The sequence below is a fragment of the Lissotriton helveticus genome, chromosome 12 (genome assembly GCF_964261635.1).
Source record: "Lissotriton helveticus chromosome 12, aLisHel1.1, whole genome shotgun sequence".
Taxonomy (NCBI): Eukaryota; Metazoa; Chordata; class Amphibia; order Caudata; family Salamandridae; genus Lissotriton; species Lissotriton helveticus.
Window position 1 is genome coordinate 21,913,477 of NC_136073.1, and position 22,440 is coordinate 21,935,916.

The following is a 22,440-nucleotide window of genomic DNA, read 5'->3' on the forward strand; positions in this document are numbered from 1 at the left end:
CTGTTGTCTTTATCTTGGGACCTGTAAGGAATTTACATGGAATACAAACTGATAGGAATGGGTGAGGACTGACGCCTCAAGGATAACATCATGGGATGTAGCACCAATATCACATACATGGGTAGACGGCAACATTCTAATGTCTGGCATTACAAGCGAAGACCGGCTGTTCCTTTAGATGACTACTCAACAGGTTTCTGGTTCTCAGAGTAACGCCATACGGTTTCGATTTGGATCCCGGGTAACAAACCCAGAATATCGTGGGACACTAATATCGAGAGCAAAACATCGAGGGACAAAGTATTGAAATATAAGTATAGGTTTCTATATCTAACTCCACATGTATGTACCTTGACAATATATATATCTTCAAGGGTGTGCTCCTTTAACATCAAAAGCAGAATATCGACGGCACAGAGTATCGAAGACAAAATATCGAAACTGAAATATCGACAGGCAAGTGTGTATACCTAAATCTATATAGCTACCTAAATGGTACATATAGCTTTAAGATCAGTAGATGTGGAGTTAACAATAGTAAATCTATACTTCTCTCTGTGCACTTATCTTTCGTTATATTCTGCCACCATTATTGTGGCTTTGATATTAGTGTGCCACGATATTCTTGTACTCATGTTCCAGAGTACAATCCTGGGTCAGAGTCGGTCACATGCCAGGGTCTTCCTCAGTGACGCTGCCCAGGAGTTGTAGAGGGGATCAGTTGAGTTGAGGGTACCTATGTAGAGTAGAGTGAGGTGCCACCTTGCTAGAGGCAGCACAGTCAATATTTCTCACTTCTCAGGTACACCTGACATCTGACTGACTCGTCACCTGACATCAGTACGTTTCTGAAGCGTGGTACGCATCCAGTACTCTTACTTTAATAAACCTTGACCTCACCCTAAATCCAGGGGCCACAATGGAGTATGAGGCGAGAGCACTCAGGAAATTTTGCTAGAAAGTCATATTACCAAAAATCACTATAGACGAAAACTATGGGAGTTGGTGTCTCAGGGAAAGATTCTGACCATGACAAGAATCAAAAGCAACACACTATAGTTGTTTTCATTATTAGGATCACACATCTTATATCAAATGTAATTAAACAATGCATAAACATTAAACAAGATTACTCTCGCTGTTATGTTTGGGGTTAGTGTTGGCATTGATTGGGTAGTACTGTTGTAAAATGGAAGAGTATTTGTTGTGAAGGTGGTGATTGGCTTTGGTGGTCTAGTGGACGAGGTATGTGTTGCTGCAGTGAATGAGGGTACGTTTGGTGTTGCTGTGGTTAGGTGTTAGCGTTGGTATTGCTCTGGGTGTTGTTTTAGTGCTGTTGTTGATGGGAGGAGTGTGGGTGTTTCAGTGGATGAGATGTTGTACTTGTTGCACATGGGATTATGTTGGTGGTGGTGCTGTGGACAAAGTTAGTTTGCATGTTACAGTTGGTATTTAATGGTTTGATGGTTAAAGCTGGTGTTGTGTATGAGGTAAATTTGAGTGTATCTGTTAACAGGGATGGCATAGGTGTATGTGAACATAGTTTTGGTTTTGTAGATGGTTTTAGTGTTGCGGAAAAGGTAACTTTAGGTATTTTTGTGGTCTGCTGTATTGTTGCTGTGAAAGGGGTTAGTTTTAGTAATGTGGTAGCTGGGTGGGCGTAGATATTGAAGTCGACATGATTAGTTTTGGGATTGCTTTGGACGGGGTAAGGGCTGGTATTATGAATAAGTTTAGTACTGGTGTTGTGGTCGGTGGTTATTGACGGTGTTACTGTGGGAGGGTGAGTTCTGCTGTGGTTAGTAGTGTTTGTTCATCGATAGGGTTATTTTAAGTATTGATGGAATCTGGCCATGTGCATGAGTTGCAGTGAGTGTGTTAGTTATGGCACTCCTAAAGGGGAGGTTAGTAGTTATATAGGATTTATGGTGTAAATTGGTTTCATTTTTTCTTTTGCCCAGAAACGTGATGCTCCAAACAGCGGTGGCTCCTTGACTAATTGTTAGCCCTCTGACCTGGGTGTTGGGAGAAATTTTTGGTTCATATGCTGGACTTCACACCTAACCAAACTGCACTTAATACCCCCATTCCCAGTGGGAATGTACACTCAGTCACTGTGAGGGGTGAAGGTGAGGCTGGGCTAGGAGCGGTCGGCAGGAAGGATTTGGGATGTCACTGCGCAGAGCGGGCGTACTTTAAAAAAAACCTAAATCCTCCTTGTGGTTCCCTCCTAATCTTGCATCACTTTCACCCCTCACAGTGACCATAGGTACATCCTGTAACACATCAAGTGTATATATACCACGACCACATGTAATAATGTGAATATATTATAATTCCCTCTGCATTTCCTGAAAGAGACGTCCTCAAGTGACTTCGCTGCTCACCTTCCATCTGGTCGCCTCTTAAAAATAATAATGTGATTTTGAGCAATTTCCCCTTCTCTGTAGCCTCAAATTACCAATGGCTTCTGCTCATTTACTCCCCAAAGTGGCAAATCTATACTTAGGCGAATTACCAAATTGTAAACATTCTTTTTGCTTTATAATCTGAAAATGTTCATAAAAAGATGCGGTAGATTTGTATTGAATCCTGTGCTAAGTCATCAAAAGTTTTTTACAACATTCAAATAGTTAGAAATTGGAAGTATATTATGTTTTCGGAGAAAAGGGTCGCAGATAGAAGGTTCTGGGTGTGAGTTTTAACAAAAAAAATGAGAAACTACAGTCTGTTTTCTATGTCTTTCACAGAAACACAGGAAAAGGAAGAAAGGAAGTCAACAATCAAGGGAGCTGGAAGACCGCATAGAGGAGAAATAAACAGGTGAGGGGAATTGGGACCCAGTGGAGTAGAGAGGGAGTGTCCGAGGCTTATAGGAAGTGTTGTGGTAGAGATTAAAAATGAAATAAACGAAGGTGTGGGAAGAAAGGTGAAAAGGGCAGGCAAACAAATTTCGTGTATCCGATTTTTAAAAAGTGGGAGGGAAGACAGGTTTTTATGCTATTCACTAATGTGTCATCGCCAACTTGATAATTGGGTATGAAAGGTTTAATATAAAGTAAATTATTTACACCTCACCATTTGTCTTTTTGTAAAATCCCACTCTGATAATGTTTTAATTTCCCACCTTTGTTGAAATGCACAGTACTTCTGTTGCAAATAATTTCTTTGTATATTAAAAACAAAATAATGACAAAACTTGTGACATCCATGGTGACTTGGTGAATGCGTCATGCCATGCTCTTCTTCTGCAATCCATTTTAATCTAATGTTTCTGTGTAGTTGTTTATTCTGAAGTGAACCAAAACTATAACTCCCAGAATGCACTCTTTGTTAAATGAAAGATCAGGCGTGGAATCCTGGCCTTAGCCATAAATGGAGCAAACTGGAAAGCCTACACGCACCCCCTGCGAAATAAACTCTCCCCTTATTCTTATTTGTATGAATGTTTAAGATAAACACAAAATGAAAAAAAGTTGTAATAAAAGGTTGGGACTGCAGAGTGCCACATCTAACTTGAAGGGGTTTTGGAAGAATCGTCCATTACTTTGATTAGTAACAGATGCATTTTCTACATGGCAATGAGAGACAGGAACCAACCTCCCGCTTTCCCCCGCTCAGCCAAAAATAAAACATCCGCTATGCAAGTGGCCTCACTTATAGAGATGACAAGGGGTTTACCATTGATGTATGTGAATTAATTGAAAAACAAAAAGAAAGAATCCGCACTGGAGGGAGCCACATCTTGGAAAACCAATTTTAAGAAAAGACAAATATATTCAAAATTAATGTAAATATTTTAAACGAAAGATAATTTTAAAGAAAAATCAAAAATTACATTAAACTCGTGTAGAGTTTAAGAATAGTGAGGAGTTTCCGGGTTCAGGGATGGGTAGTGTTTAGGGGTGATGAGGGGGGTTTTAGGGGTCGTGGGTAAAGTTCAGGCGTAGAAAGGGATTTTTAGGGTTCAGAAATGGGTGGCGTTTAAAGGTAGTGAGGGTTTTTTAGGAATCCGGAATGGATGGACTTTAGGGTAGTGAGTAGGGGTGGGCGGAATTTGCGTAGTCACGCTACGCAAAGCTCCGCGAAATAGTAAAAAATCTACGTGAGCACGCAAAAGTTCTGCGAACACACAGAATTGCTTGTTCCGCCTGTCCGCGATGCACGCATTTTGAAAGCGCGAACAAGCAAAAAATTCCACGGATTGCGGAATTTTTGGTAATTCCGCATTCTCCGTGGAATGTAAAATTACCCAAATTCCGTGAGCGGAACGGAATTTACTGCCCAGGCCTAGTAGTGAGAGATATTTAGGGTTCACGGATGAGTGGAGGTTTAAAGACTCAAGGAGGAGTGGAGTGGTGTTGGGGTTGGGTTTTAGTGCTCATGGATGGAGTAGTGAGGGATTTTGAGGGCTGGTGTTCAGTAAAATTTAGGGGCTGTGAGAGGTTTGGGGGGCAGGGATGGGTAGAAGTTGATGGGCAGAAAGAATTCTAGGGTTAAAGAATGGGTTGAGATTAGGGTGGTGAGGGTTTTACGGGTTCAGGGATGGGTGGGGTTTAGATGTAGAAAGATGCTTTTAGGGTTCAGGGGTTAGTAGAGTTTAGAAGGTGAGGGTTTTTTAGGGTAAGGGAGGGGTGGTGTTTAGGGGTTGTGAGGGATTTTCGGGGTTCTAGAATGGGTGGGGATTAGGAGTAGAGAGGGGCTTTCAGAGAGCAGGGATAGTTTGTGTTTTGAGGTTGCCAGGGGGTCAGGAATCTATAGTGTTTAAGGGTGGTAAGGGGTCAGTGAATTCAAAGCATCCAATGGAATTCTTTAGCAATGTAAAATCTAAAATATTGTCTCCTGAAGTAAAGCAAGGAAATAAATACCTGTGACAGAAACGTTTCTAGATGTAAGACCTACAACTCCCGCATTTCCACCATAAATAAGCATGCACAAGCCAATTTAAAATAAAATACATTCTATAAATTGATTTCTGTGGAATGGTAAATGTCTTTCAGCCTGCAAATTTCTAAGAAACTGTTTAGGTGGAATAGTTTCTTGGTAACTGTATTCCATGACATTTTTTTGATATGAAATCACATTCGAATATTCACTTATGAGCATGAGATTGCAATCTACAGTGCTTTATTTGTAAAAGAATGGGTTCCGGTGCCCAAAGCTCTTCTCGGAAGCCTGCGGCTGCTGCAAATAAATGCCAAATACCAAGGCAGCCCTGTCTTAAAGCCACTTCATGCCTCTCTAATCCACTCCCACAAAACACTCCGTGTCCGGCTTCCTCCCTTTGTGACAATTTTGCCATCTTTCTCTTCCTCCGTCTTTCTGCTTTGTGTGTTTTTCCCTCTCTTGCTCTTGGTAAATGTCTAAGAGCCGGTCACCAATCAGAATGCAAGTGGCCCCACCTCAAAATAAGCACTTCTAATCTTCCTGTTTTAAATACATGTGCATTGCTGTTGGCTCGGATTGATAGGTTATACTATTTCTATTTCAGTCTCTGTGAAACATTGAGGTTTTTTTACTAACAATGAAACAATTACATGTTTTGTACCTGTATGTGTGGTGAACTCTGACTATTCTGCGAAGCCAATATTAGGATTTCATATTGATGGCTCCATCTATTAGGAGGTGCGGTTCACCCAGGTGGAGAAGTGTGGCTCAATGGTTAGAGCGACAGACCCTGATGCAGAGGTCTGGCCTGGGACCAGGGTTCAATTCCCGCCTCGGCGGGTCTTGGGCTCAATTTCCTCGGACCTGATAATTCTCGCCTCGGTGCCTAGTCTAATTATGAGTCCCACTCTGCAACTCTGGGCAATAGCTTGCTTAATCTCCACAATGGCCCCAACAGCGCTAGGATGCCTGGCTGCACCTTGGGGGTGCCCAGGAGTGGGCACCTCACAGGGAAAGGCCAGGAAGGGTTCCTCAGCGGTATTTGTTCAAGTGCCGAGATGCCTCCGGGTAGTCGTGCGCTATATACAAGTGCGTAATTATCATTATTTTATCATTTTATCCCTGCACCCCTCAAAGTGCCTGCCACAATGTGCTGGGATCAACAGGTGGGCACCATAGGGACCTCCTCAACCTCCAACTGGAGGCCATGTACCAAAGGCGGCCCTGCTGGGGACCCCCAAACAAGCTTTCCGGCATGGTTTCCATGTCAAGCAGGCCGGCATGGAGTAATCTCAGGGGCGGGTCTTTCCGCCCTTGAGATTACAATCACGGTTTCCGACATGGTTTCTTACCATAGACCTACGTCAACCATTCATTCTTGCCAGAGCTTATTTTATAATGGGTCATGCCTCTTTCCTACCTCTTTTCACGTGACATTTCAAGAACAGATCTTAACTCAAAACAACGGTCAAAGCACAAACTTTCAGTTGTTGGGTCTTGCTCGGAGTGAACAATTTAGCCATATTTACAGACATCACCTGCGTGATGCAAGACTCCCGTTCCATGTGAAAGTGCAGCGTATGAAATATTTTAAACTTTGCACTTTGTGCCAGTTGGCCACAAGTCCATCGATTATGCTATGGAGAAGGTCTTCTATACAGCAAGGTGGCAAGATGTTATGGAAAAGAGGTTTTTGCTGACTCTTGGGAAGCTATTTGGGCAGATGTGCTGCTTCATTGCTTCATGTCTCACATACGGCATTGCTTACAAACATAAACGGATAGTTTAGTGGTGGTGAATTTTTAATTAACCCTTCAAAATATTCAACATTCCTGAAATTCACATTATGAAATTCTTGGAATTTTTCCAAAATTTGCCAATATACAATTTGGTGTTGCCTGCTGGTGACTAGTTTGTGCTGAAAATTTCTCTTTCGGAGATTTTTTTGGGGTAAACCAGTCTCTTACCGATAGATCAGAAGACTTTTTTTTTACCAAAAAGTGTGTGCTCACATAAAAAAAAAAGTAACACAAGAAATTGGCAAAATACATTTCTGTCTAAAAGCATTATTTCATAAAATTTTAATTAACTTTTATGAAATCGCAAGTTAAAAATTCTCAATCTTGGATTATATTCTACCATATTTCATAAGTTTGCTCTGTATCTCCAATAGCAACACTTAATATAACTCCAGCTTGTCCTGACTTTGTGTGCCCAATACTATTTCACGCCTCAGAATACACTACTGTAGATATGGGGCAGAAGATATATACAATGGTACTTCACTCATCACCAAAGAAATACCCTAAAGTCTCTGCTTTTTCACAACAGGAGCAAAGGCCTTGATGTCCATGGTAGGTTGTTGAATGGCATTGCCTGAGTCACCAGGTCATGGCTGATCACTGGTTAATAATATCGCCGTTTCGGATCGTAGAACAGCCTCATAATTCGGCACAGCCTGGTTCAAAATCTGGAATGCTGCTGTAAGGGAAAAAATTCACAGCTTGTCTCTAAATTACAAAGCCAAATATCTGTAGTTCCCAGGCCCCTCCCCCCGGCTGGCCATATTGAGAAGAAAGAGGACAAGACAAGAAGGTGCCATGTCACGGAATCGCTCACATGTGCTTCTGGGCACTATGACAAGACTGGCGCCTCTTCTTGGTTCTTAGCAAAACCAAAGGTGGTGATGGACGGAGCGTTGACAATACAAGCACTCACCCCCAGTCAACTGATCTGGGTTTTATCCATCACCGTTCTTTAGCCCACTCTGCCACCCTAGTTCAAACATGGCCATATGCAAATCAGTCTGACCCTGTGCCTCATGGGAACAGTCCAGCCCGAACTGCCAAGCCATGCCTTCCCTGGACCGGAAACAAGCTTCCGAGGACCGGTTTCTGGCATTACAGCCGTCTTCAGCCCGGCTTGCTTGAATCCAGTGGCAAAGTGAGCAAGGGACTCACGTCTGAGCATACCCTGCCAACTTATGGCGAACAAAGCAAAACCAAAGGTGGTGATGGACGGAGCGTTGACAATAAAAGCACTCACCCCCAGTCAACTGATCTGGGTTTAATCCATAACCGTTCTTTAGCCCACTCTGCCACCCCAGTTCAGACATGGCCATATGCAAATCAGTCTGACCCGGTGCCTCATGGGAACAGTCCAGCCCGAACTGCCATGCCATGCCTTCCCTGGACCGGAAACAAGCTTCTGAGGACCGGTTTCTGGCCTTACAGCCGTCTTCAGCCCGGCTTGCTTGAATCCAGTGGCAAAGTGAGCAAGGGACTCACGTCTGAGCATACCCTGCCAACTTATGGCGAACAAAGCAAAACCAAAGGTGGTGATGGACGGAGCGTTGACAATAAAAGCACTCACCCCCAGTCATGAAATCGCAAGTTAAAAATTCTCAAAATCTTGGATTATATTCTACCATATTTCATAAGTTTGCTCTGTATCTCCAATAGCAACACTTTATATAACTCCAGCTTGTCCTGATTATGTGTGCCCAATACTATTTCACGCCTCAGAATACACTACTGTAGATATGGGGCAGAAGATATATACAATGGTACTTCACTCATCACCAAAGAAATACCCTAAAGTCTCTGCTTTTTCACAACAGGAGCAAAGGCTTTGATGTCCATGGTAGATTGTTGAATGGCATTGCCGGAGTCGCCAGGTCATGGCTGATCACTGGTTAATAATATCGCCGTTTCGGATCTTAGAACAGCCCCATGATTCGACACAGCCTGGTTGAAAATCTGGAATGCCGGTGTGAGGGAAAGAATTCACAGCATGTCCCTAAATTACAAAGCCAAATATCTGTAGTTCCCAGGCCTCTCCCTCCGGCTGGCCATATTGAGAAGAAAGAGGAAATGACGAGAAGGCGCCATGTCACGGAATCGCTCACATGTGCTTCTGGGCACTATGACAAGACTGGCGCCTCTTCTTGGTTCTTGGCACATCCGCAGCCAGGACACTATCAGACTGCATACCAAGAAGTGTAAGAAAGAAAAAAAGAAACCAGCAGGCCTTTTCCATCTATGCACCCGTGATCTGGAACAACATCCCATATCCATCGAGACTGCCCCAACGCTGCTCCAGTTTTGAAAAGAATATCTATCTATCTATCAATCTATCTATCTGTCTATCTATCTATCATCAACTACCAAGAAAGCACCCAATTTCTGCTAAAAACGACAGGTGGTACATTTGTCTCTCTTCAACTCTGAAGACGAGAAGCATTCTGTAAAAACTAATTTTTGATCAACTATCTTTTTTGTCTTTTACATCAGAATGAAAAACATAGTTGTTTTGAAAAGCAATTGAACTTTGTTTTCACCCGGTGCAGACGAGTAATATTTTCTGGTTTGGGCTAAAATAACCAGCATTGGTTTATGTTGTGGTGTTTGCGTGTAACAAAAAAAAGCCACTCCACATACCTTACTCTCCCCCAACCCCTGAATTATAAGACATCCTCAAGTAATTGCGTGGCTGAAGTTCTGATTTTCCAGAAATGTGGCATGTTTTCTATCTTAAAAAACATATGAATCGGTCCTTACAAACCGGAAGGCCTCTAAGCAATGGCTCTTAAAAGTGGCCAGTGACCATGTAGAGAACTAGAAAAGAGAATTCATTGAGAGTCCATGGAAGAGACAAGATGGAATGATCAGAAGCAGAAATTATTCTAAAAGCCAATAAATCTGGTTTAGAGAATAAGGAGGTGGTGACAATGAAGGAGGAATAACAAGAATCTCGTGAAAGAGATATGAGAGGGTCAAGAAGAAAGAAATCAGGGTTGGAAATGAAACATTAATCAGAGGGTGACATTGAAAGAGAAATCAAAGGGAACCCAAGAAAGAGAAATCACAGCACCCCTTGGAATAAAAATCAGGCCATTGAAATGAAAGACACATAAATGAAGATGACAGCGAAATCAGGAGACGACCATGGCTGCAAAACATGTGCGGAGGTTATATTTGAAGAACAATCAAGAGATTATGATTTGACAGAAAGCAAAGTTGACGATTAAAGTGAAATTAGCCAAAAACAGACGGTGAAAGAGAAATCGGGGAGTTGTAGCAGAAATCAGAAGTGATCAAGAAAGAGAAATCGAGGAGGTGACCATGACAGATACAGGAAGGGTGAAGCCTTGAAAGATAAATTAAACCATGACCATAAGATAGAAGTTGGATATGACCATGATGGAGAAATTAGAGAGTAACAATGAAAAAGAAATCTGGGGCAATTAATAACAAATCAGGAAGTGATCATGGAAGAGAAATCATTGGGTGACCAAGCAAGGGGGTAACAATGGGTGATAAACCAGGGGTGACCATGAAGGACAAATCGGAGTGGTATCATTAAAGTTAAATCGAGTATGGATCAAAATTGAAAATCAGTTTGGTCAAAATGGAAGAGTAATCATGGTGTGACCAAGACACAGAAATCGGAGTAGTATGAGAGATAAGTCCAGGATTGGAGCTGAAAGAGAAATTAGGTGACAATATAAGAAAATCAATGGGTGACATTGAAAGTGAAACCAGAAGGCAATAATGAAAGAGAATCCGAGTGAAAGACAGAAACAAACTGGTGTTTGGAAGAGGAACTACAAAGAATGGGAGCTTTGCGGGTGTCAATGAAATTTAAAACAATGGATGAAAATAAAAGAGAAATCAGTGTATGGCCATTGAAGAAAAATTAAGAAGGTAGTCAAGAATAATATATCGGGAGTGACCTTAAAGCTAAATCAGGGTAGCAGTCATGAAATCAGAACATGAAAATGGGAAACAATCGGATGGAGAGTTTAAAGTGAAGTCAGAAGATAAGAATGAAAGAAAAACCTGTGTATGGTTGTCAATTATGGGAGCGATCATGAAAGGTAAATCACCATGATATAGAAATGATATGGAGTGACCACTGAAGAGAAACCAGAAGACGATCAGGAAATAGCTATCAGTAGAGGGAAGTTAAAGGGATTTATTGAGTCTTAAAAAATAAAAAGGAATCGGGGGAGAAAATGATAGAGAAATATGGGGTGATCATGGAATTCATATCAGTGAGTGACTACTGAAGAGAAGAAAACAGTGTGGAACTGAAAGAGAAATCGGGGGTCGCCACAGCAGAGAAATCTGGTGGATAATTAGAAAGAACTTAGAAGATGACAGTGAATGAAAAAAATGTGCGTGTCAGCGATTCATGAGATTGATCATGAAAGGTAAATTATGAGTGACTATGACATCAAAATAAGGAAACCCATTGAAGAGACAGCAGAAAGGCGACCACAAAAGAGAAATCGGGGACGTGGACACAAATTAATCAGAATGTATTCATGAAATATAAATCCGCGTATGACCCTAATATTGAAATCGGTGAAAGAAAATGAAATCACTGGGTATTGATAGAAGACATCATCAAGAGGCAAGGAGCACCTTGTAGTTTTTGGTTTTTCAATTATGAATATTTGTGTACAAGTCAGTAATTCCAAGGATTGTTGGCTACGCATCTGGGCTTGGCTATCGTTGCTCCGCGCGACACTAGGAATTTACATAAGAAATTGCATGGGAAATTTACCTGAATTAAAATGAATTAAAAATATCAACTGAACCCAACAGATTTAATAAAACACTGATAAACATTTAATGACATTTCCAACTTTTTCAAGATGCAAAAATACATTTCTACTAAGGATTGTTTTAAAAAAAAGTAAATGCACCATAAAAATATTAGGAAGGGAAATGGTTAATTTGTAATTGAAAATGTTAGTCTGCACTGCCTGCCCAGGATTCATCAGGGCTTCCACCAGGGCAATGAACAGGGGGCCCTTGTCTCCCTGCACTGAAACAGCTTAAAGGAGCTGTGATGTGCAAAGCAGCCCTTGGACAGTCTTATGGCATCAGATCCTTCTGAGGTCTTAGGACCCATCTCAGCTGCTGCTGGGATTTTTCACACCTCCTGGCCTCTTTAAGACATGGGATAAGCCTCAAGTCTGACATAACCAGGCCAACTTCTCAGGAGTACCAAAAACAAACTAAGACTGGCTATTAATCAAGTCTGTTTTCAACCTCTCCAAAGTCAAATCTAACATATTTGCCCTATCCTTGCTTTGCAGGGTATACCACTTTGCATGCTGGTACCTGTAGTCCTGCATATATGATGAAAGCAACAACCATGTGAACACCAAAAAGCAAATAACCAGTGTGGGTTGATTTAGCTTGATTGGACCTGACAAAACAATGAAGGATGCATTGTAAAGCCATCATATATCCTTGGAAAAGAGACATCACAGAAAAATACTGAAATTCTATAGAGCATAGCTCTGGGACAGTTAAGGGGATTACCTCACTACAAGTGAGTATGGATGCTTTCTCCACTCGTGAGTTTTAGTGTCACGACCTAATGCATTCTGGGTATTGTAGTCTTGGTTGGTATCCACTGACCAAAGGCCTTATTTAGACTTCTGTGGACCAATAATCTGTCAAATGTGATGGATATCCATTCTGCCATATTACAAGTGCTGTACGATATAATGGACTTATAAAACAACTGACAGGACGTCCGCCTCGTTTGTGTCGGAGTATCCCGCCCGCCAAACTATCAGTCGGGCCCCTACACACCTGATAACAGTTATTTGCTGATGAAAAGTCCAGCACCAGAAACTGTGTCGTGATGACATTTAGGGAGGTGGCCACCCATGTTGAACACCCCCTCAGAGTGCAGACTATCTATGACGTAGGAAATGCCCGACACCTGAGCTATTCGGGAAAGCTTCAGATCACACCTGCTGCAGGGTCCCCCATGCTCTCCCCAAGGGAGATGGGCAAACGAGTGACCAGATGATGGGCCAACCATCCGGCAAATCGCATGCACCTGCACAGCAGAGGCATTATCCTGCCAAGCTATGTTCAGAGACAGAAGAATACTGATGCTGCATTATGTAATATTATATGGTATTGATATCTGTACAGTGCCTTCCATGCTCAGTGTGAGGCCTAATATTGTCCCATGTTCAGATGTGATTGCCTTAACCAATCATATGTTTCCTACCTTCCCAGCCCCTTGTAGTCTTGCATTTATATTGATTAAAGTAATGACTAGGCGATCTTCTGACATGTGACAATGCAAGTTTAACTATCTACCAATTTGTTTATTTTGTAGTTTTGTAAAATGTCCTCTTCTGGGTACTTGAGAGAGTTTGCTTGTAAAGCAGAGCACAGGTTCTTGCGTGGTTCCATGGTTTTGCCAAATTTCTGGATGTCTCTGGAAATTGTTTGGGGAGTGCAGAGTTGATAAATTTGCAATAATCCAGCTGCTCTTTCACGAGGACCTTAAAGCTCCAAGTCCTTAGGTGATCGGATGAAGGGGCGATTTTCCTGCGCAAGGACTTTTCTACCGCACAATTGTCCAGGCTGCCCTTCCCAGAACCAGGCCGTCGGGCATAGGACTTTTCCCCTATCAACTGGTTTGTGCTGTAGACATCTGGTGGTGTTTGCCTAGCGTGCTAGTTTGCTGACCAATCAGATGTGACCGCTAGGGCCATTGTCATATACCTCCATCGTCTTTATCCGTTTAAGTATACGAACATTGAACAGAGTGAGAGAGCGGCAGGAACCCTCTGGTACTCTATGTATAGTCGCCTTCAGGATGTTGATCCCTCCGAACCACCGACTGTGAGCTAAAGAGTGGATATACTCGGGCCGTACAAGACCAATCTGTCCAATCGTAGAGTCTATTTAGCAGGACCTCCTGGTCCCTGATACCTTCGGCAGCTGAGGAGTCGAGGAGTGTCACCTCTGTTATCTTGCCTACTTCTGGTACGATAAAAGGCTCTACTATGGCATCGTCCAGCACAGCCGTTGTTCCCACATGCACCTGTAGTTAGGGTCTTGTAGAAGTTGACTTGTCCACATTTAATCTTAATCTTTAGGGATTAGCAAGATCTAGGTTGCCTGTTGTTGTTGTTTTCTTCAGGACGGGTGTCAAGATCATATCTATGGACAACTTTCCTTTTGTTCATTCTAAACTCTAGACTCCAGCTCAGTCCACACAATTTAATTTTAATTTGATGAGGCTAGATCAGTCGCCAATGGGGCCATCATCTCTGCAGAGTGTGGCGCATCCGATCACGGTAGTGTCCCCGGAAATGATTGGCCCATACAGTATATTTTTTATTGATGGCAGAGAAGACATGTTCTGTGAACACCAATAACATTTAAAAGTATACCTGAGGCTAGGAAGTGTGAATATTGGCCCATTAAATGCAGTTATTCACTCTTTTGCTCCCAGATGATTCTGTTTTTCAATGTCCTTCCCTTTTCTAACTTCAATCCATTCCTTTAACACATTTTCTTGATGTTGAAGATGCACAATAATTTTATGTTTTACAAAAACTGTGGAAAAAGTCATGTCAATAATATCATTTAAAGGAAAAACTTGTCATCATTTGCATGTAATTAGTCAAGGGGAATATTATTAAAGATTAACTACACCACTTCCTTCTTTTTTTTAATTACCTTTGGGAATGAGAGGGTTCTAATTGTAAAGGGAGAAAAGATGAGTATATGGTCCTTGAGGAAGCTCGGCCAAGGGCGAAACGTGATGAAATCTAGTTATTTTTATTCCATATACAAGAGACACAAATAGCCATCTATTTATTAAAAGTAAATAGATCATGAAAATGTGAACAATACCAGAATGAAGCTGCTTTCTTTCTAACTTAAACAAGATGGAATGCCTCTTAGCACTTTACAAAAAGTGTTCTTATTACCTGGTTCAATGGTGCTTCTTTTAAAGACCGGCTCGGCTAGAGCCTAATCGGAGACGGTGATGACCAGGTTACAGGTCCTTCGGTGGTGAGCCCACTGTGTGTCTCATCACGTTATCTTTCTTTATACAGCCCAGTTCCCAAAACAAACAGAAATTGTAAAGTCCATTTATTGTCTTCTTAGCTGGGATATCTGCAGCTCACTAGCCACAAATGTGACCAAGGGAGCCACATTCTAAGGAGGCCTGTTGAATCTACTGCTTCGAATGTACCCCGAGGTCCTGAGTACATATATAGATATACATACATATAAGTCTCGGAGGCGGCGAGTGTGTCCAGCACACTCTAGAGACGTACAGTACATGAGTTCAGAGTATGAACAATATACAGAGAGAATGTTTTCAGATAAAAGGCCCTTTGTGGTGGTGATCTGTACGGCAAGCACAAAAGCGGGTTAGATGGTGAAAAATGGCAGGATTTCTGTGGAGCGTGTGGAGGTAGGCGATGGGGGTAGGGTAGGGGCAAGCTTTCCAAGCCACCTTGTTATCGACAGAGCATCCCAACTGAGGAAACGTCTGCAAAGTAGCTAAGAATGACGTCTAAGTGGCCAACCTTCTGACATATCCAGTTTGGACGTAGTATAATACAATGCCTAGCTGGCCCAGGTGTGAAATTGCCTAACCATATTCTGCCCTGAACAACTGACTTGAATTAGGCTTAAGGAATTCCCAGTGGCTTAGATTCATTCAAGCATTTCACTTTTTTGTTTTCCCAAGTGAGACCACCTAAGTGTGGCTCTTATGACCAGACTTCGCTTCGGTGCTCACTAGGCCATTGGGCTCAAGCTGCCCCAAGTCACATTTGCATATGGCTGGTCCCTAGAGTACAGTTGCAGGCCCAAAAATCCAAGTGATTACATAGTATGTATACATAAATAGATGAATCATGACTTCTTAGACAACAGCACTTTGCCTGTTGGGCCTTCTGGGCCCATACATTAATTGTAAACCACTAAATAACGTGTACAGGTTGCTCTTGGCTAAAACGGCTCACCCCGGGTAATGCATATGGGAAAGCTTCGCTTGACATGTGTGCTGGCTATCTGTCCTCATAACCACCACCCCACAGTCTCAGTCAAAATGTGGAAATTGGGTGCTGTTTGAGCGGTATCATGTCACGATATCGCAGTAGGAATATTGACCGACACAAAATATTGCATCCACAATATTGACCACCACTATATCATCATGGTTTGTTTCTTTAGGTGTGTCTAGGTTAAATATTCTTAACTCCACATCTGGTTCCCTTGATGATGCATAGGTAGGGGATGTTGTGCACATCTGGTTCCCCTGATGATGCATAGGTAGGGGGTGTTCTGCACACCTGCTTCCCCTGTTGATGCATAGGCAGGGGATGCTGTTCACATCTGGATGCCCTGATGATACATAGGTAGGGGATGTTTTGCACATCTGGTTCCCCTGATGATGCATAGGAAGGGGACGTTCTGCACATTTGGTTCCCCTGATGATGCATAGGTAGGGGGTGTTCTGCACACCTGGTTCCCCTGTTGATGCATAGGCAGGGGATGCTGTTCACATCTGGATCCCCTGATGATGCATAGGCAGGGGATGCTGTTCACTTCTGGATCCCCTGATGATGCATAGGCAGGGGATGCTGTTCACTTCTGGATCCCCTGATGATGCATAGGTAGGGGCTGTTGTGCACATCTGGTTCCCCTGATGATGCATAGGCAGGGGATGCTGTGTACATGATACGGTTGCAGGTCGATATTTCGACCACAATATTGTGAACTATCTCCTCCCTCTCCCCCATGTAAGAGCCCCTCCAAAACTAAATGAAGATTAAAATCACTATCCAGCCAAACATGGAAATAATCACAGAACTGCCACCCCAGTTATAAACAATTTGACCAGAAAGCAGAGATAGATGGATAACAGGAAGGCAGCAAGATAGGTTTTCAAGCAAGGTTCAGCCCCTATCTCTTGCATGGCATTTGAAATGTCTGTACAAATGTTGCTTTCTTCTGAATGAGTCTTTTTTTCCAGAAAATTCACATTTAAGGGCACCCTTTCAACTGGGAACCCTTACTAAAGCAGTCCTGCCCTCCCAAAAATCCACATCCATGAAAAACAATTTTCCGGATGCTTGGGCGAAGGTCAAGTCTTGCATGGGAATTGGGATTTTTTTCGGGCATGGTTTCGGTCTGACCCAGTCTTATCTTTAACAGCTAAAAGTAGAAGCTTAGTTTGCAAAACCTTTTCAACCAATTCGCCCTATCTGATTCGTCACTGGTTCATGGCCCCTGCTGCGATGGTGAGCCCGTACGGTGAAGTACTGCATTCAAGTGACCCAAGGATTTGACTCCTGTCCCACTTGGAGGTCTGGGGAGAGTGTGTGAGCCAGGAGAATGATTGCAAAACTGTCAGCTTCAAGTTGAGATGCATGGGAATATTATTTCCTCTGTGCAGGGAGTATTTATTTCTGGCCCTGGTTGCTGCCCAGTCGCACTCTCCTCTGTACGGCACCGGAGGTCCTCCTCACCGGACTTGAGAACATGCCACGCACCCCTGCTGGATAGGGCACCACTTGAGAAGGGCCTTGTCGTTGCTCGTTCTCCATCATACCTTGCCGGATTTCGGACAGTGTTTGCCCCGGGGAGGTAAGTAGTCGTTGGAAGAAGCTTTGCCTGGTGATTGGTTTCTCTTGACAGTAGAAGGACAAGGCGGAGCCCTGATCAGATTTCATTTCTCGAGAGAATCCGTCGGATGTGCCGTCAAAGCACCTTCCAATAGCGATCTCCTTGGCCAGCCTAGGGTTCTGGTCCGTGACCGTGTAGATGCCGTAGTTGTGGCCGAGAGGATCCACCGGTGCAAGCATGGTGAAGGCCGCAGTGTCATTGCTTTCTCCAAGTGGTGGGTGCCTGGCAAGGTACTCGCGTAGGAGATGGTTCATGCCCGTCCTTCTACAGCTGCCCTGAGGATGGATGGTCACCAGCGTGCGGTCAACAAAGTTTTGGTCAAACAGCATCCCACTGCACTTGAATTCAACACAAGCTGCAGAGGTGTTATAAAAATTCACATCACGCACGCTGCGTACATCCCGTATGCCATACAGCCGTCCCCGAGTGAGGTAGTGAGTCCCGCCGACATTCTGGGACCTCACCATGTACTCCTGAGGGCCACTGATCCTCACTTTAATGTAGCAGGCTCTGAACTCCTGAGGGTTCGGCCACCAGGAGAGATAGTCCCCTGTCCACGAGGTCAGATCACCCTCTTGGAAAGGCACGGTGTTGTATTCATACTTATCCACTTCTACTCGATAGAAGCGGAAGTGGCTAGCGGAATATCTGGCAGATTCGCAGCCCTGGAGATTCCGGTAGGCATAAATTGGCCCATCGGTCTCATCAATGTTGTTTGGGTTCGGTTTGGCTAAATTGATCTTAAAGGCCGTTCTTTTGAGGCTGGAGTCTTCGTGGTCAGTCCTTGTGTAGCCCAATTTGTTTAGGTAGGGCTGTGAGACCCCTACCACATTAGGGTTGAGTTTGGGGCTAGATGGGGCAGCCTCTAGTTCCTCTCCACCAAGAGTGGCAGTGACATATGCGGTGTAAGCATCAGACCTTTGGCCATCACAAAAAGCGGGAAGGCAAGCTCCGTTTGGCCCAGTAATGACGCTATCGAACCGCCCCCAGGCTCGCGGGTTAGAAGAGTAGCCGGCCATCGGCTCTAGGTTGATCAAGCTGATGACCGCCCCTTCCAGCTGCTCATTGGGTGCAAACTTCTCATTCATGTATGCCCGGACTTTGACAAAGCACCGGCGGTATTCCGGCACATCCAGGTTAAACATGCGCCTCTCCCGGATCTCCATGTTCCCAATCAAGAATGTCCTCTCCTCTCGCTTCCGTCGCTTGGTCTTCTGGAAGTGGAACTCACTCTCTTCCTCCCAGAGGCCTGTGTCTGGGTTTAAGGACCATAGCTTCATCTGCTCAAGGTGCTCCGGCATTTTGATCTGTTCCGCGTCCATGTGAACCTCCACCTGGCCAGTCTGCAGGACCTCGTTGGAGTCCTCCTCTCTGAAGTCCACCGAAAACATGCCGTAAGTCCTGAGTGGGAAAATATCACCGTCACTGTTGACAAAATTTAGGTCACTGGGCGCAGCAGAGACAGTGGATATATTCCTCGGGTCGATGAAGGTAACACTGGCTTTAACAGTGCCGTTGTAGACCTCCCCGTTGGCTTTTCGAAAAGAACTTGGCGGTATGACGATCTCTCCAATGGAGTCTTGGCCTTCAACCTCTCCTAATTGAATGACGTTGTGCTCTTTGGCGTCCAGTTCGACAGGCTCTTTCCTCCTCATCACTTTGATGTCATGATACACAGAACCTCCTCTTTGATCAAACGGGAGGACCTTGATGGTGTCCACAAATTTCTGCATGCGGTCAACGAATGTGACAACCAGTCTGTCTGTCTCTGGGGGCACCTCGAGGGTGAAGGTGCCCTTGTAGCTGGTGAAGCCAACATTCTCCTTCCCGATGATGATTTGGCCAAACCGTAGCGGCTCTCCGTTGTCTGACGCAACCACCCGGCCACGCACCAAGACCTTGGGCTGTGTGCACACCTCGCACCCACACTTGGTCACAACCTTGACGGGCAGAGTGTACCCCATGCACTGCACCTCACGCGTTTCCATCTTCTGCACCCCGCAGCAGAAATTCAACTTGTCCTTGCACTGTAGGTCCGAGCCGAGTTTGCCGCTGCATCTGGTATTGGCACACTTGCCCACGTTGTAGTAGGTGGTTCCCGTGGCTGTCTGAAGGCATTCCTGCGGCAATCTGATCGAATGATCCTGAGGTTTACTGTCGCAGGTAGCTTGTCCTTTCCCTACGGAGATATAGATTTAAATCTATTAGATACGAGCAAGACGAAAGAGAGATTTAGGCAAATAGAAAATGATTGCTTAAAGCAAAAACACTTATTTTTAAAGACTAGAACAATATTTAGAACTTCTGTCAGGTGGCTTCCCACCTAAGATCTACAACAATCACATTGGTGTAAATTTCTTCTTGTTTCTTACAGAACAATAATTCTATACCCAAGACCCTTGGCTCTCAATCTAACCGTATGTTTTTTTTTACAAACTGTTTAAACCTGGTTCATTGCATCTAACATCACATATTTCTAATGGGTCTCTTGAGTCTAGGCAGGCTTGCTCAGCACCAGGACCTCCTTTGGGGTAACCATGAACTCAGTAAATTTATAAGTCAATGAATCAATCACTGAAGACTCACCTGCTACTGTCAGATGGGCCACAGAGGACTTAATAGCGCCAGCTGAGTTGCTGGTTTTGCAGTAGTAAGACCCGGTCTGCCACGGTTCGAGCTTCCGGAGGACCAGATTCTCATTGTACTTGTAGACTTGTCGGTCGAGGAGGGTTCCATTGTGAAACCTGCAGAGGGTGGAAGTCGTAAGTAACAAATCTGCTCAACAAGAACCCTTGAGAGATATTCAAGAACCACAAGGAAAGATCTAACAGGAAGTGCTTCAAGCAGAGGGGTAGAAATTAACAAGAGGGTTGGGCTGACGCTACTTTTGGAGCAGATTTGATCAAATCTTAGAGATCACTTCTCCCAAGGACCTCCCGGGATGCATCACGCGGAAGGAGTTTAATATATAGAAGAGGACTACTCTTTCAGGAAACCACGATTTCCACAGAGCCGCTGATTTTGAAAGGCCAGTATGGCTGGGATCAGATATGTCACGCTCAGCAAACCCCCCGCACAAGGTTACAGCTTTGCAACTAACCGGCGCCTCATCCGCTCACCAACATTTCACTGTTAGCCCATGTTTCAATGTTAGAGCATACCTCCAAGACTAGGCCGCCTCTTCCTGGATAACCCACTTCTTGACTTAAATACACACATCTGCTGTGTACACTGCTCCACCACTGGACCACCACATCACCCAGAACTGAAAATGTCATCCATCGCTCGATCACACCTTCATTCTTAGATCAAACCCGCTGTAATAGTCCAAACTTCCTTCTGTGGACAACATTGCCTATAATGAGTTACCACCTTTCCTCTATATTGCGCCGTCTCCTCCCTTTAACCACACCCCCTCAACTTAAACTCTCCTCCTCATATGATTAAACCTCCTCTGCTGGACCAGGCTTGCTCTTTTAGTTCACATCCCCTCCTGTAGGTGCTGACACTACTCTTACAGGAGCACACCTCCTCCTCTTGCCAGCACTTCCTCTGCCAGACCACCTCTCTTTCTCTAGCCCACTGCTCCACCTCTTAGTTACACTTCCTCAGTGTCTTTACACCTCTCTCTAGACCACTACTCAGCCTATTCTCTACACTACCTCTGCTTGACTCCACCCATGTCGCTAGATCACACCCCCTCCTCTTAACTACACTTCGACTGCAAGACCATACCTCGGTCTCTAGACCGCTACTCGGCCTATCTACGCTTCCCCCTCTTGTCTACACCTCTGCCTCTAGACCACTCCGCCTCCTCTCAGCTATAATTCCTCTGCTGGACCAGAGGTTCTCTTTAGAGCCACCCCAGCTATGATAGGCAAGGGTCACTCTCTGAGACAACAGCTCCTCATGTAAACTACACATGCTCTGTTCAGCCATGTTTGTCTTGAGGCCACACCTCCTCTGCTAAACCACTCCCCTTCTTCCTATAAACCACACCTCCTCTGTTAAACCACTCCTCTTCTTCTTCCTTTAAACCAGGCCTTTGTCTTTAGCTCACACCACCTATGCTGCATCCCACCTCTTGACTACACCTCTGCTGAACCACAACTCCGCTTCTTCCTCTAAACCACTCCTCTTTAGCCCACGTCTTCTATGCTGCATCCCACCTCTCCCCCTCGACCACACCTCCTGTGCTAGACTCCACCCACTTTAACAGGCCACATCCCCACTTCCACACCACACCCACTTTAACAGAACACCCCCACTTCTACACAATGCCCATTTTAAGAGACCACACCCCTGCTTCGGGAAACATCCTTTACAACGCAACTTTTACCACGCAGTGCCTTTACGAAGCAACTTTTACAACGCAAACCATTACAACGCATTGCGCTGGGGGGCGCTCTAGGATAGGGAATAAGTTTAATTTACTATCCAACACCTTCCCTAGTGTCCACGGGGACTGGAGTTGGAATAGTAAATTAAACTATTCACTATCCAGCACCCCAAAGCGCTATGCGTTGTAAAGGTTTGCGTTGTAAAAACCGTGTTGTAAAGGCATGCGTTTTAAAGGTATGCGTTGTAACGTCATACATCCCCCTGCTTTTCCGCCACGCCCACTTTAATAAAGCAGTCCTCTGTCTCTAGCGCACAACTATTCTGGTAGACTGTACTCCACACTTGTCCGCCCTTACTCTCTACACACATTGATTTATTTTCAAATAGCCTTTGAAGTTCGATACAGATAAAAGGATCAAATAATTTTGTGGTTCGTAACCAACAGATTTAAAAGTTATAATACAATACAGAAATCACCATTAAACACATGCTAAATCTGATTATATTTTGCCTTTCTCAAAGATTAAATATCTTCTTATTCCACCTGAAAGGCATTTTTGTGTTGAAAACGATTAAGTTACGGTTGTATTTCAGAGGTCCTATTGCATGCTTCCAAAAGGGATCTCGAAAGAAACAATATTCCACAATAACAATTATTTTGATCTTGGTGTTAGCATTAGATTTTCAGGTTGACTATTAAAATATAAATGAGATAAGTAGAATGAATTACATC

The 22,440-nt window shown here is 43.9% G+C and overlaps 1 protein-coding gene across 1 annotated transcript in view; it reads right to left on the reverse strand.

Annotated features, from left to right (window-relative positions):
• Positions 1–11,499: 11,499 nt before the first annotated feature.
• The window catches only part of CILP2 (cartilage intermediate layer protein 2), a 72,927-nt gene continuing 61,986 nt past the window's right edge, over positions 11,500–22,440 (reverse strand). The window contains exons 8-9 of the mRNA XM_078670714.1: positions 19,953–20,110; positions 11,500–19,545 (exon numbers count right to left, since the gene is read on the reverse strand). Coding sequence (XP_078526840.1) covers positions 17,144–19,545; positions 19,953–20,110 — 2,560 coding nt within the window. The 3' untranslated portion in view covers positions 11,500–17,143. The remainder of the gene's footprint in view (positions 19,546–19,952; positions 20,111–22,440) is intronic.